The sequence below is a fragment of the Nymphaea colorata genome, chromosome 14, assembly GCF_008831285.2.
Source record: "Nymphaea colorata isolate Beijing-Zhang1983 chromosome 14, ASM883128v2, whole genome shotgun sequence".
NCBI classification, from domain to species: domain Eukaryota; kingdom Viridiplantae; phylum Streptophyta; class Magnoliopsida; order Nymphaeales; family Nymphaeaceae; genus Nymphaea; species Nymphaea colorata.
Genome location: NC_045151.1, coordinates 2561795 through 2575586, shown reverse-complemented (window position 1 = coordinate 2575586; position 13792 = coordinate 2561795). Strand labels below are relative to the sequence as shown.

Below are 13792 nucleotides of genomic sequence, written 5' to 3'. Positions count from 1 at the left end.
AGAGTGCATCACATCCACCATTTGCATTTTAGAAAAATAACACCCACAGTTATTAAACTGAGGACCGGACTTTCACGAACCTGTCAGCCCGTCAGCATGACATGAACTTATTGATAACGTTTTCTTACCCATGACTTTCAACATGTTTATAGAAATGCAAACGAAGTTGCATTTTCACATAAAAGTAATTGTTTCTTGAAAAAAATCTTGACAGTTTAAGAAAAATTGATTTGGGCAAGAATAATAAAGATTCGAGTGCTATTTAGTCAGCTATATACATTCCATACTATTCTATATTTTCATGAGGATAATCTAGTGCAGCTATACGAGAACACAAATTGTTGAACAACAAGTAGATGTGTTTGGGCTCTCACCAAAGCGCTAAATAGTTCGCATCCCAAAAAAGCTTGAGCTCAAACTTGGCTCGAACTCAAACTCAAACTCGATCGAGCCCCACGGAACTCAACCTCGTTCGAGCCCCATAGAACAAGCTCAAGCTCGTTCGAGCCGCATTGAAGAGGCTCGAGCTTGACTAGACTATACAACATCCAACTAGGGCTCGACTCGCTTAGCTCATTTAAATCGATTGGTAACTTCATCTATCTCATTTCTTTTAGCATGTTTAACCGGTTTCTTTTAATTAATTCAAGTATGAGTGACCATTTAATATAAAATCCAATGAAAAAATCTGCATCCAAATATTTCCTAAAAAAGAACTTAGCAACAAAAAATTCCTCATTCATAACACATTTATATAGTCAAGTCGAGCCGAGCTAAGTATAAACGAGTTGAACTCAAGTTAAGTATTTACGAGCAAGTTCGATTAGAGCCAGACTTGGCTCGACTTATTGTGCATCCCTGCCTACGACATTGTAGGGCCTGAAGTAATTCCCCTCCCTCTCTCGTTCCCCATTCTCTAAGGTTGTTTGCCCCTATTTGCTCCTTCTTGTCATAATGTTTTGCTGGTATTGGTGTTCCTAATGGCTTGTAAGAGAAACGACTTTCGGTTGTCTCTGTACCTGCTTTTCCTGCTTACATTTTGTTAAGTTTTCCATGTTATAGATCCATGTACAACTTGTGGATTAAGTGTTTGTTAAAATGCTTATGAGGGGTTCGACATGAAACACTTCAGTTCTAACGAATGAGAAGGTTCATCGGCTCCTGTTGTTGTGGATTAAGTGTTTGTTAAAATGCTTATGAGGGGTTCGACATGAAACACTTCAGTTCTAACGAATGAGAAGGTTCATCGGCTGCCAGTTGCCACCGCTTCATACGTGTTGCCAATTTTGAACAGGTCTTCTTTCTTAACATCCAAAAAAATTTCGTGTGATTATTGAAATTCAGATCAAATTGATAACATTTGTAATAATTGGTTGTTTTAATTGTTTTTTTCACGTTTCCTTGTTTAGCTATCAATTTCCTTTTTTTTTTTCTTTAATTGTAACGACCCCTGAAAGGAGTGAGCATTGAAGGAGTTCACCCTATCTCGGGGAAAGATTGTCACAGAGCAGGGGAAGGCCCGACAATTTTACCCTACCGCGAAACCGGTTCCCTCGATGCATGCAGCTGCCGCTTGCCCGACGCGGCTGTCTTTTGAGTTTTGAGTTTTGATAGCACCTGCTGAACACGGCGTGCGGTTCTCCGCCAACAGGGTTCTCCGGCCTGCGGTTCTCCTTCGGCGCGGTGCGTCTCCGCTCATTTACTTTTCCGGTGGCCATTTGCTGCTGCGACGACGGGCTTCTCCAGCGTGCGCGTTTCTGAATCTGTTGCGTCGCTGTCCGGCAAGGTGAATCTCCGGTAATTCAGGTCAGCTCCTGTTCCTTTCTCTCTCTCTCTCTCTCTCTCTCTCTCTTTGTCGCTGTTCCCTGTTCCCATCTCTACATAGGCCGCAAGTTTTTTTTTTTCTCATCTTTTTTATGAGCGACTGAATGTTGATGGGTGTTGCTTCTCGATGGTGGTATGTCCAATCCTTTCTCTTAATTTATTGGAACATGTAATAATAGGCTATAAACTATCGCATGGTACGTGTGAGTTCCTTTACTAATTTGTAGACAGCTGTTTTCTTTGAGTGGTTGTTGAATTGGCTAGTTCTGTAGAAGGCCATAGAATAGGTTTTACTGGGTTGTCTTAACATTCTTGCTTGACCAATCACATCAAAACTTGGTTAGCTATCTAGATTTTACTTTACCGAATCTATGTACAAATATTCGGGTCGCCATAGCTTCCCACAGACGTTCTTAATGTTTTACACCGCTGAAGTGTTCTTTGCACAGAGCAAGGTTCTCCCAAACATCTGTTGCTCCTTGCTCCTGAGCCTATGCTTATTGATCTAAGTTCAGACATCGCTGCAAGCTATCGTCTGATACCCCTTAGAAAACGATCTATGCATACCTCTTCAGTTATGGTTCAGGTTCTCTTCTACGTTAAATTGGAAAACCAATGGGCCGCTTACATCCGTCAAATTATGTTGCAGAAGGTTTTTTTCTGATCAGTGATCATGTCTTAATTAGCTTATGCCCTTGAGGCGTCGCGTTATGACGAAGAAGGATACTGAAATGCTCACATGATTGTGTTTTTGTTAATAATTTGTGAAAAAGAAAAGGTCATTTCTGTGAATCGCATGCAAGAACTTTTGAGGTCGTTGCACTCGCACCAGATGTTTGTTTGGGTGCGACTGCTGCTCCTGAAGCGCTATTCATAGTATGATAGGAAGCTTTCCGTTTGGCTTAAGGATTGTTTTAACCCATCTGTAAATTATATGATGGTGTTGTCTCTGTGAGTAAATGATGATAGTTCGACAAACACCTCCTGAGAAGATTATAGAACTTTGTCCTGCCTTGAGCATAAATTTGTCTAATCCTCACTGAGGACTTCCTCAACTATTAACAATAAAGATGCTTATGCTGGGAGAGTCACCTTTGCAAAGACCCGTTGATGATTCAAAGAGTTCGTCTTCACTCTTCATCCTCGTGTTATCTCTTTCTCACTTCGTGATGATGATCTTAGTTGCCAAAATCAGGGGTTCATTCTTGGATTCTTAGGCCGTCAAGGCCTTAAAAGGATTAGGTGGTGCTAGTTGGTCTGAGCCTGTCTAAGTTGAATGACTATAATAGAATTAATAAGAGACATATAGACTTAAAATATATACAGACTTAGATCTCCATGTTTTAGAGAGAAATATATATATATATACACATGCAAACAAAGATCATAGTCCCTCAAGTGAGGCGAGCTGACTTGGAAGCAGGGACCGGTTGGTTGACTGGCACCAACCCCGCCAAGCAACTAGTTGGGCCAACTAATCCTTTAACAACTAAGTTGATAATAGGATTGGTCTGTCATCCGTACTCAGACTGTTATTCTAAGGCAATCTTTTCTCCAGATTGTGAATTTCATGTCCTGTGACTAAACTATCAACTATTGCTTCGTCGAAGGAAAGAAAATATCAGTTGGCTGGCTCCCTGGCTTGGCTCTGTCGAGCAAGGCTTGTCTTCTGAATAGGACCACAGCCAAACACAGTTCCAGTCTTCCATTTCCCAAATTCATTGACAAGTTGTTGTTCTGTGCATTCAACCAAAGTCACCCATCGTTTTTTTAACAAGGATGCGGGTGCGGATGCAACCAGGATTTGCACCCATAGACAGTCAAAGTGAGTCGTGTGTGGTCAGCCGCACCCGACGCGAGTCGGTGGACATTTTGGTCCTTTTGAGGGTTTTTTTTTTAAATTTTTATTTATATAAAAATTGATTTACGGCAGGATCGATCGTGCCTTCCCCTTCCCGCTACTCTACATCTTCTACCTCCACCCGGCGGCATATCTCCATCTTCTACCTCCACCGGCAGCATCCTCTCTCTCCGGGGTCCGCTGCTCTCTCTCCGGTGGTTATCCTCCGAAGAACGATCGGACTGCTCGCCTGCTCTATTCTTCTTTCACATCTTTCCACTTCTTCACTCATGAATGAAACTGCATTTATTTAGGAAGGTAAACTCTCTCTCTCTCTCTCTCTCTCTCTCTCTCTCTTCTTCTCAGTCTTCTACCTCCACCAACGGTATCATCTCCGTCCTCTCTTTCACTCGCTTCGTTCGTGAGTGTCTATATCTTCACTTATTCAGGAGTGTCTATATCTTCTTCTGATTTTCCTGTGACTGGTGAGACGCCCTCTTAAGTATTGCCATATCATGATGTTGATATGGCTTAATCAATAAAGAAGGAGATCATCAAGTGGGTCTCAATGTCTTGTTCATGTTCATTTCATTACATGTTTCTTTACTGGACTCATGAACTCGTGTTTAGTTTGGTTAAGGGTATGCCTATGTGGTGCCGAGAAGTCTGTATACTTCTTGTCTGCTGTGGAATAAATAAATGTACTACTTAAAGTTATGGTCCGAGACTCCGAGTTGAGATGGTTGCCTTAACATATATCTTACGAATTTGTTTCATATTGTTTTTCTAGTTGTTTCGTTCTTATGGTTCATTATTCAGGTCCAGTTTCTACCAAACCGTTTGATTTATTGAGCAGAGTATCACATAATTTAACATGCGGTGAAATTTGGATGCAGTATGAACTATGAACTCAAAATTAGAGTATATTTCTTGTTGAATTGATTATTGATAATGATATCATGATTTGCAAATTGCAATTTTGATTTTGTTATTTGATAGTTTTATGGTTTATAACTTTATAGACAATTTGTTGTCATATATATTATATATATTATAATAATAAATAAATAAATAAATAATAATAAATATCCTCGGCACCCGCACCCCGCACGTATGTGACATAGCATTCAACCACACATTCCCCAATCCATCCACATGCGGTTGCACATTGGATTGGACTCGAGTCAGCTGTTTCCAGATGAGTCATAAACTCATGTGTTCCATTAGTCATTCTCATAAATAGTTTAAATATTATGTTTTCTCTATGTATCATTTTTCTCTTTTGTCTTTTATGTTTAACAAAAAAGAAAATCAGTAACATAGTTTTTTCTTGCTTACCTTTTTTAATTAATTGAGTTTCACATTTATTAGTCATTTAGTTTTCATTTGACTATAAAATCAATGTTCTTTAATATTTTATTTTAGATTAATCCTATTAACGTTTATTAGTCAGTGAACAGCCATTGCTATTTTATTTTGGCACCATGATGTATTATAACGCTCCAATGTCATACACAACTAAACATGAAAGGGAAATAGATACAAAGTATTTTTGTTTTGTTTGTGTAGCGGAAGCAGAATAATTACACACCTACGTAGTTGGCGTAGGCCCGATTTGTCTATTGCATATAGATAACTTGCATGCATGATTAGCGCATGACACGATGTGTCCTAGCAACTAATGTTGCTAATAAAAAACACCTATTAATAAAAACATTATTTTATATATATGTTGGAGAGCCACGACTCTCAAGTCTTAGTCTCAAACACCATAAAGCTATACAAGTATGTATAAACAAAAGTTCGTAAGGGAAATGTATATGACATTGTCGCATTACTTCCTAGCAATCTCCCATCCTTTCAGCCACCCGATCAACAAGCATCATCCATTACATAGTGAGAACCTAATGAAGGCAGATGTCAGATAGTCATAACGTCAGCACAGCCACTGAGTACAATGAAAATCATAACAAAATCTCTGATATATAATTTGAGTGTAGACTGTAGAGTTTATGTATTGAATCAATTGTTAAAATAATAATGAGTGGGTATCATTGCTGGAAGCAAGCTCACTACAGCACTAGTGATAATACCCAAATCGGAGTTCCAAGGGGTCTCTAAGTTTGGTTTGCCGATTTCTTCAGCATTTCAGTGAAGCAGACTCAATCTGAGTCACACAGTTAATTGATCACATCAGTAAGGGTAGTAAAAGGAATTAAACAAATAAATAAATAGATAGACAAACAATTTACAATAGCATGATTTTCAATGATGCATACACATGCACCTCCCTGAGTGAGATCATATGATGCCACTCATTTTGTCAGCATATTTAGGGCGGACTGTTGTGCAAATTACGGTTCCAAACACTAAGTCACCGGGAATTTTGGCATAATTTGGGGTAACCACTTCCATGACTCCACATTCGTTGAGCTCAGCTGCATTAATGTAGTACCTGCATCCCACTCTTGCTGCTTCAGATGAAGGAGCATTTTATCAATCCCTGCATTCAGGGAAAGTTCCACTCACGGGTACCCAGACTCCTGCGCCACCCAACCTGGCCTCTTTTATGTTTTATAGCTGGGTTCGATTTTTATAGTCACAAGATGTGCTGATCTCGGACTTTTCATTTCCGGTATACTGTGCCGCTCTTGGACTTTCCCCTTATACCATCAACCCAGAAATATAAAATTGGCCTCAAGTTGTTGCCCACATCATAATGATAACTCAAGTCATGGGCAAACATTTGCATAAAGTAAATAAACAGTCATCATGTTCAATCAATTCAATGCATGAGCATACTTCCACATCTATCATCATTACCCTGCTTGCATTATCAAATGTGCTCATCTTAGAGCTAAAGCACAAAGTTTATCATTAAACAACTCACTCTTGGAACTCAATATCGAGCTTGTATCACCAACACAGCTCGAGTTCCCTATTTGAGTGTGGCACGTACTTTCAAAAACAGATACAACTAAATAACATGCATGTATGCATGAAGATGTATTCAAAGAATCAAACTAAACTTAATTAACTTAAGTCATTTGCTTAAACTTGCAACTTAGTTCAAGCCTGCTAAATTTCAACTTTGCTAGCTTAAGCACTCTATAAACTACATGATTAATCTAATTATGTATTATTAATATTAAATCTTAATTAAAACTCTGTGTAATCAATTGTTTGCCCGACTTTATCTCGACTCTGGGTACAGCCAAGGTTATCTAACCAAAATTGGCTCATAGTAGACCAAGATCTACTAGTAATCATGGCCGATTAAGGCTAGTTGGATTCCACGGCCTAGCCTAGCCCGCTGTCAAGTTTCACGACCCAACAAACTGGTGCACAGTTTGACACAGATTTCGACGTATGTGCCACACGCAAAACCTGTACCCCCTATTTGCTTGTAGCACAGTTGGTTTTTTCTCGTATGCACTACATGCAAAACGGAGGGGTTCAAGGTTTCTAACAAAAATTCCATTGCATCTCGTCTACCAGTCCGATTTTTTTTAGATCCCAAATTCCCAATCCATCGGAATCGTAGAGCATAGCTGCCAAGTTTAGCCTAAGAGAAGCAATTAAAATTTCTACGGTAATCAATCTAAAATTTTACATGTAATCGAAAAAATTGTAATAACTTTCATTTTACCTGATATTTTAGCAAAGTCTTTGCTCCAGGTGATTACAACACGCAAGAGGAAGGATTCAACAAAGTTTTGTCACTGAAAGACACTTTTTTTCTCCTCTATTTTCTCTCTCTACCCTTTCTTTCTCTCTCCTCTCTCTCTCTCTCTCTCTTCTTTCTCCCTCTTTTTCCTCTTCTCCCTCTTCTCTCTCTTTTTCCTCTTCTCTTTTTCTCCTCTTCTCCCTCTTTCTCTTCTTTTCTCTCTTCCGCCTCTCCTCTCCTCTCTTTTTTTTCTCTCTCTTCCTCTTCTCCCTCACGTTGGATCCTAAAAGGGGTGGCAACCCCTATTTATAGCCAAAACTTATCATTTTTTTTATCACTTAGTATACTATATTATATCTTATTTTATCTTGAGGGGGTTTAGAAAAATGATAATATATTTTGTGGAGGTTTGTTCAATTAATTGGATTTAAATGATTAGTTTCGGTTTCGGTTTAGCTTAGTATCTAATCTTAGCTTATGAGCTCTAATCCACATTGGATGTTTAAGTTTTTAAACTGTCATTAGCTACACTTAATCACAATTAACATAATTTAATCTCAATTAGTCAATTTCTAAGCTACCGTCAATTTCTAAGCTACCCCTAGTCATGGCTGGAAATTACAAGTTTACCATTGACCGATGACCATAATACCCTGGTCTCACTGGTTCTTGGGCTATTTTATATGTATTATTAGTTTCTTGTGTAACGTCTTAGCAATACTCACTCAGAAACACAGTAGGGTTCAGGAACTTTAAGGGCTAAAACTGTAACTAATAAACCGTTTCTGATGCCAAGAAGCTGGATGTTACATGTATGATTGTAATTCCTTTTATTCAATGGATAACCATGAAATCTGTGTGTGTGTGTGTGTATTGGTAAATATTTTAATATTATCATGTTAAACATCACATTATTTTGCAAGTTTTTGAGCAAAAAAACAGCTTTTTACTGTTAGTGTTTTTTCTGTTTTTCGTTTCTCTTGCATTTTTGAAATGTTTTGATAAATTTCTTTTTTGTATTTTTTGGGAAAAATGCTGCAAAGACCATTGATTCACTTACCCTCTATCTTTTTCTATATCTTCTTAATTTATAGAAATTATGAGATCTTCCTCAGGTTTGCTCAAGATGAGATTTTTTTTTTTTATTGCCTTCCATGAAGAGCCTGGCCTAGGTATTCTGAAGAACAATATCAGTGATTACAGTTAATTCTTGTCACGAAAGCAGCAAAAACCCTGGTTTCAGTGTCCCAAAGCCCAAATGTAAAACTAAGTTATTGGAAAAACAAGTTTCTGAGTGACAATTCTTTATGTCAATAAAACAGCGCAATTTGATTTTTCTCAATTACTTAGCTGGTTAAATGGTTTCAGAGAGGGCACGAACTGAGTGAACAGCTGCACATTCACTTACTTTGATTCTCAATGAAGTGGCTAAAGGAGGCGTCTGCTTTAGGCCATTGCCGACCTGAAGATGTAGCTTGGCTATCTTCACGCTCTGATTTAGAACTGGTAATCTTGTAACTTTCCTAAATTTCTTCATAATTTGTCTTCCTGTATCATTAAAATTGCTTGAGCAAGAAAGAAAACAGGAAACATGAGCATTTGATTTTTTTTTTTTTTTTGTGTTTCTCTTTTCTCTGTCTCTGTTTTGGAGAATGGGATCCAGCCACATAGCCAAAATGACATACTATTTGCCTCAAGATGCTAGCTTATTCCAGGTTCCTGGATAACTGTCTGCATCTGAAAGCCAAGAACTCAAGAACTTTAAAAGGATTCTTTTCCTTTGGTTGGTTTTTTTTTTGCTGTTTTAATAGTTTCACAGCAGTAGCAGCATAATGGTAAACCTAAATGCCAAATTTTAAGAGTTCGTGAGAATGATGTGGACTTGATTGCAGGATGTGTTGATTAGCATAAAAGCGACAGTTATTCACCGTGCAAAGGCTGTTGGTTGTGAGGAATCGGGCATCAAGTCTGATCTGAAGATGCTACGTGCCATAGGTGCTTCTCTTTAGTTATTGTTCACATGATGTGAGAAAGTATGATACTGTCCTAATTTTAATCTAATTACAAACCTGTTTTAACATTTCTGGTCTTTGGTCACACTAATTTTGGTCATCAAGAGACATAGAGAATGTGCACATATATTACAATTTGGATTCAAGAAAGGGAATTCACTCCTAGATTTTGATTAGGAATCGTTGTCACATATCTTTCTCAAAAAATGTCTTGAAGAAAAATAGTGTCTGGATAGTGTCAAATCTCCTGAAAAAGAGTATGATGTCTAAAACTTTTGGGTTTTCCTATAAATAATGAGAATTTATTTTCCTTTTTTTATTATATTTAAGGCATTTTTATACAAGTTTCTTAGAGAACATCCAGGTTGGACTTCAAACCTGTGAATATAATTGTGTTTATGGATGGGTTCAATAACCAGACTACTTTAATTAAGCTAGAAGCCTAGAACCTAGCCAGGTTTTCAGAAAATGTAAGGGTGTTATGATACTGCACAATGATTTTCAGCATCTTGAAATAAACAGAATGTATCTTTGCAAATACAATGGCAGCAACTTCAGGAGGCAAATTTTTTTCTCCTGCAACATGTTCGACCTATGTAAGAAAAGGTCAGCCAGGTGTTCACCATGGCATGTTATTGGGTAAATGACATATGAGTTAACTATCAAACTGCACAGAGCATGAAAGGAAAGAAAAATTTCATCCATGAACATGCAATAACTGTAGAAATAGTTTAAGGAATAAGACTGCAAATGCTAAGGCTGTGTTCATTTTTTTTACCTCTTTCAAGCTTCGACCTCTCAAATCTGGTTTCAATTTGGTCAGCAATTATAAATGATCTCTGTTCCACTTTTACCTGTGACCGTTTCCACTTTTACCTGTGATCTTCCCTTCTTCCATTAATCTCACATGAATCTCAAATTTCATGTCCATATCTCATCTGCACATGGAGACGGCTGAATGCAAAGTCTCCTATTTGAAAACTTGCTTACACCAGTTCTAACCAGTTAGATCCAGCCAGTATGCAACTGTTACTTCAAGTTTTACCCTTCAGTCCTCATCACCTGCAGATGTTGGGCAAGAGATCAATCATGTTTTCCAGAAACTACCTCTCCACTGTGGTAACTAAATGAGTGAAACTTGGCAGTTCTCATACCATTGACATGCCCTTTTCCCATACTTCAAAAAAAGCATTTTGCCATTTCAGCTCTAATGCCAGGATACATAGCGGGCCTTCTTAGATTTCAGATTAACAAAGGGTAAAAATTCATTTTCTCCATTAATTTCCAATGTTTTTGATAAGGCTTCTTCAATTTTCTATCAGAAAATGAAAAACATGAGAATTTTTGTCTTTGTAGTTCTCTGCTTTTCCACTTGCCATGTAGAATCCATTTTTGCAATTGAAGATCCTTGTTTACTAAAGTTTTCATTTGGCTGGTATGAAGTTCATTCACTAAGTTATTGTTGTTAGTGTTTGGCATCATATTTGACATTTGAATTCTGTTCCTTGCTGTAGAGAGGGTTCATGGCAAATCCAAAGGGAAAAAACCTTATAATCAAAATTAAACTTCATCTCCTTTTCTCTTATTCTAACATGTGTATAGGGAAAATAAACTTAATGCACTGCTGTCTTGGTAGTAGGATTTCAATAATCAACATATCCATAGTTATGGTTACTGCTTTAAGGAACCTCTTTCTCATGTCATAAATTTTTTAACATGATTATGTTGATTGTGCTTAGACATCATTGAATCACTGATCCTCTCGTTTCTTAGATCTGGTGATGCGGGAATGCTTCAAAGAGTGCTTGAGAAATGTACCTGCTATATCAAAATCAACAGCAAGTGCAATCCGTCCAGATGAGTTGGATGTATCTGGAGCAGAATGTCATGAGGATGTCAACTCACTTGTTGAGAAGGAGGTCAAGGACTGGGAATACTCTTCTCTACGACAGGACAAAAAACTCAACAGGTACAATGATTAACTTGCTCATGTTTTCTCTTCTCCTTTCAGGGTTGAAATGGATGGCTATCATTTGGCCTAGGCACCCTACTTAGTGGGAATGAAACACGGCAAATAATTTTGTGTCTTTTTGAAAAGAATTCCATCATTAAAAAAGATTAAAATAAAAAACACAAAAAAGGACCCGCTTTTCTAAAAAAAGGCCAAAAAAGAATTAAATGCATTTTTTGTGTTTCTATTGCATTATTTGTTGTTTTATTTAAGTTAAATTATTTGGCTTCATTTCTATCATTACTAAAACATCACTCTTATCAGTTACCATGTGACCTTTTTTTTTTTTATGTTCTCTTAATCCTCACATAAGATATAACCAATGCGGGAATTAGCCGCTGCATGATGATGTTCACATTGAACTAGGTTTCTTATTTATTTGTTTTTACCTAATTTTTAGGATTCTTTATTTTCTGAAAGGATTGCGGAGATTCTTCTTATTTATTTGTTTTTACCTAATTTTTAGGATTCTTTCTTTTCTGAAAAGATTGCGGAGATTCTCCCAAGGTTTTCTTGAGGAAAAATTTTTGCTGAAAATTACCCAAGAAAAACAAAATTTATAACAATGAAATCTAGAAAGGTTGGTCTGACATTTACCTCTCAAAAAGTTCAGTTATATTTTAATAAAAAAAAGCCATAGCTGTGCGTTGTGAATGATGATTTGCTGGTTGTCGTTTAACTGGTAACTTTCTAACTTTGGAAGAAGTTAATGCTTCGCATGGTTCAAATGCTCAATTGCTAACTGGCAGCTTATGAATGCTTCCATCGAACCAAGGGTGGCTCTTGGCTCTTATTATCATTTAAGGCTGATCATGGTGGGGTTGGGAGTGCAATAGTTTGTGCTGGTTCACTTTAGGTTCTTTTCCAGTTCCAATTTTAGTCCCAATTCCTAAAGGTTCGCTTGGCAGTTGGAGCACTCTGTGGGTGTTCCATGAATCTACCTCAAAATTTGGGGTAGATTCATGGAATAATCATAAAGTGTTCTATTTGCCAAATGACCCCTAAGAGTCCTCGATCGAGTCCATTTCACCTTTTATGGCAAAGGTAGGCATGAGTCTACCAACCGTTGTAACATTTCCCTAACAGCTATCCTTTTTATAGTTCATCAAAAGGTGATTCCCCAGTGGGAAAGAAGCCTAAGATTGAGACCAACTAACGATGGATGATTTATTACAAACAGGTTCGATCAAGAGTAGATGGTTGAAGGCTCGGCAGTGGAAGTGGTGAAGCAACAATATAGCTTGCCTTAACCAGATTGTTGAGTTTCCTTGGTTGCTAAACCATTTATATGCTGCATTTGCTAAGGAGCTTAATTGGGCAATTGCAGCTTGAAACGCAAGCATGATACTTGATGCTGTCATGTCATCAGCAATGGTGTGATGAGTGATACGTTAAACTAATTTATGGGCATGCTTCTACTAGTTTATGGGTTTGTTAAAATGTGATATATGATGCAGTTTGCGTTCTACTGTGTGTTCTGCTGTGCCTTTTTGTCCTGTCAGTTTGCTTGTGTCTTTATGTTCCACTCAAACACACAGGTAAATCCATTGGTCCATATGCATATTTTGGTTAGCCCGTTTTAGGTCCTAGCAGTAATAACATCAAATGCATACCAGACTTAAGTTGTTAAACATATTCTACTTGTATAGGGCACATATTGGATTGGGCTTCCCCTTAGCTCTACCATACACTAGACAGGGGTTAGCTCTGCCAATGTATAGAGCTAAGTGTAGTTGTGCTTTGTCTAAAAATCACTTACTTCGCTTGACTTTGTCATGTGACAAGCATGCAAGCAAGCAAAGCAAAGCACAAAAGCAAATCATGAGGGCTTTGCGTGTGACATGACACGCCCTTGAAAGCTGCGAGTGCTTTTTGGTTTTTCCTCGTCAAAGTAACGTTGGGACACAAAATTAATTTGATAGACGTATATGTTGGTTAACAAGCAATCAAAGACCCATCTACCAGTTCAGGTTGAGGCGCTGCGACTATGCTCGTTGCTGGACATTCTTGAATAAGCCAACGTAATATGTGTGTGTGTGTGTGTGAGAGAGAGAGAGAGAGAAATTTCCCTTTAAATGCAAAAAGGAGACAAGGAAAAATGATTTAGGCAGCATCGCTCGAATGTATTTTCTGCCTAAGCATTTGGTCGTTTTAATAAGAATTCTGATTCTGTGGTTTCTCTTTTGCAATGACTTAGTTGATTGATTCCGAACCATTCTAAGTTGGGATACTTACACGAATTTCCTTCGAGGTAAGCTCCAAATCCGTAAAAATTAAATTCTGATTACCCCATGTTTCAATCACAATGGCTTCTAACCATGTGATTTTTATTAGCTGACGCCTAATAAAAGGAAAACAGTCGTAAAAAGCTGCTAAAGGAAACTTGAAGGGACTGTTTGGTAGTAGAAATGTCAAACTCCTCGCCCTCGCCCCCAAGA

At 37.8% G+C, this 13792-nt stretch overlaps 1 protein-coding gene across 10 annotated transcripts; it reads left to right on the top strand.

The window, feature by feature from the left end:
• Positions 1-761: 761 nt before the first annotated feature.
• LOC116267788 (uncharacterized) lies at positions 762-12820 on the top strand. Of its 10 annotated transcripts, none has more exons than XM_050075285.1 (7): positions 762-884; positions 1133-1294; positions 1458-1806; positions 8700-8837; positions 9224-9326; positions 11117-11312; positions 12535-12820. In XM_050075285.1, exons 4-7 carry the CDS (start codon positions 8751-8753, stop codon positions 12548-12550), a joined length of 402 nt encoding a protein of 133 aa, XP_049931242.1. In that variant the 5' UTR covers positions 762-884; positions 1133-1294; positions 1458-1806; positions 8700-8750; the 3' UTR covers positions 12551-12820. The 10 variants fall into 10 exon arrangements, with proteins under 10 accessions (XP_049931242.1, XP_049931247.1, XP_049931245.1 ...); XM_050075288.1 differs by having other exon boundaries at positions 813-884; positions 1225-1294; XM_050075287.1 differs by having other exon boundaries at positions 866-884; positions 1225-1294; positions 1410-1806.
• Positions 12821-13792: the final 972 nt, after the last annotated feature.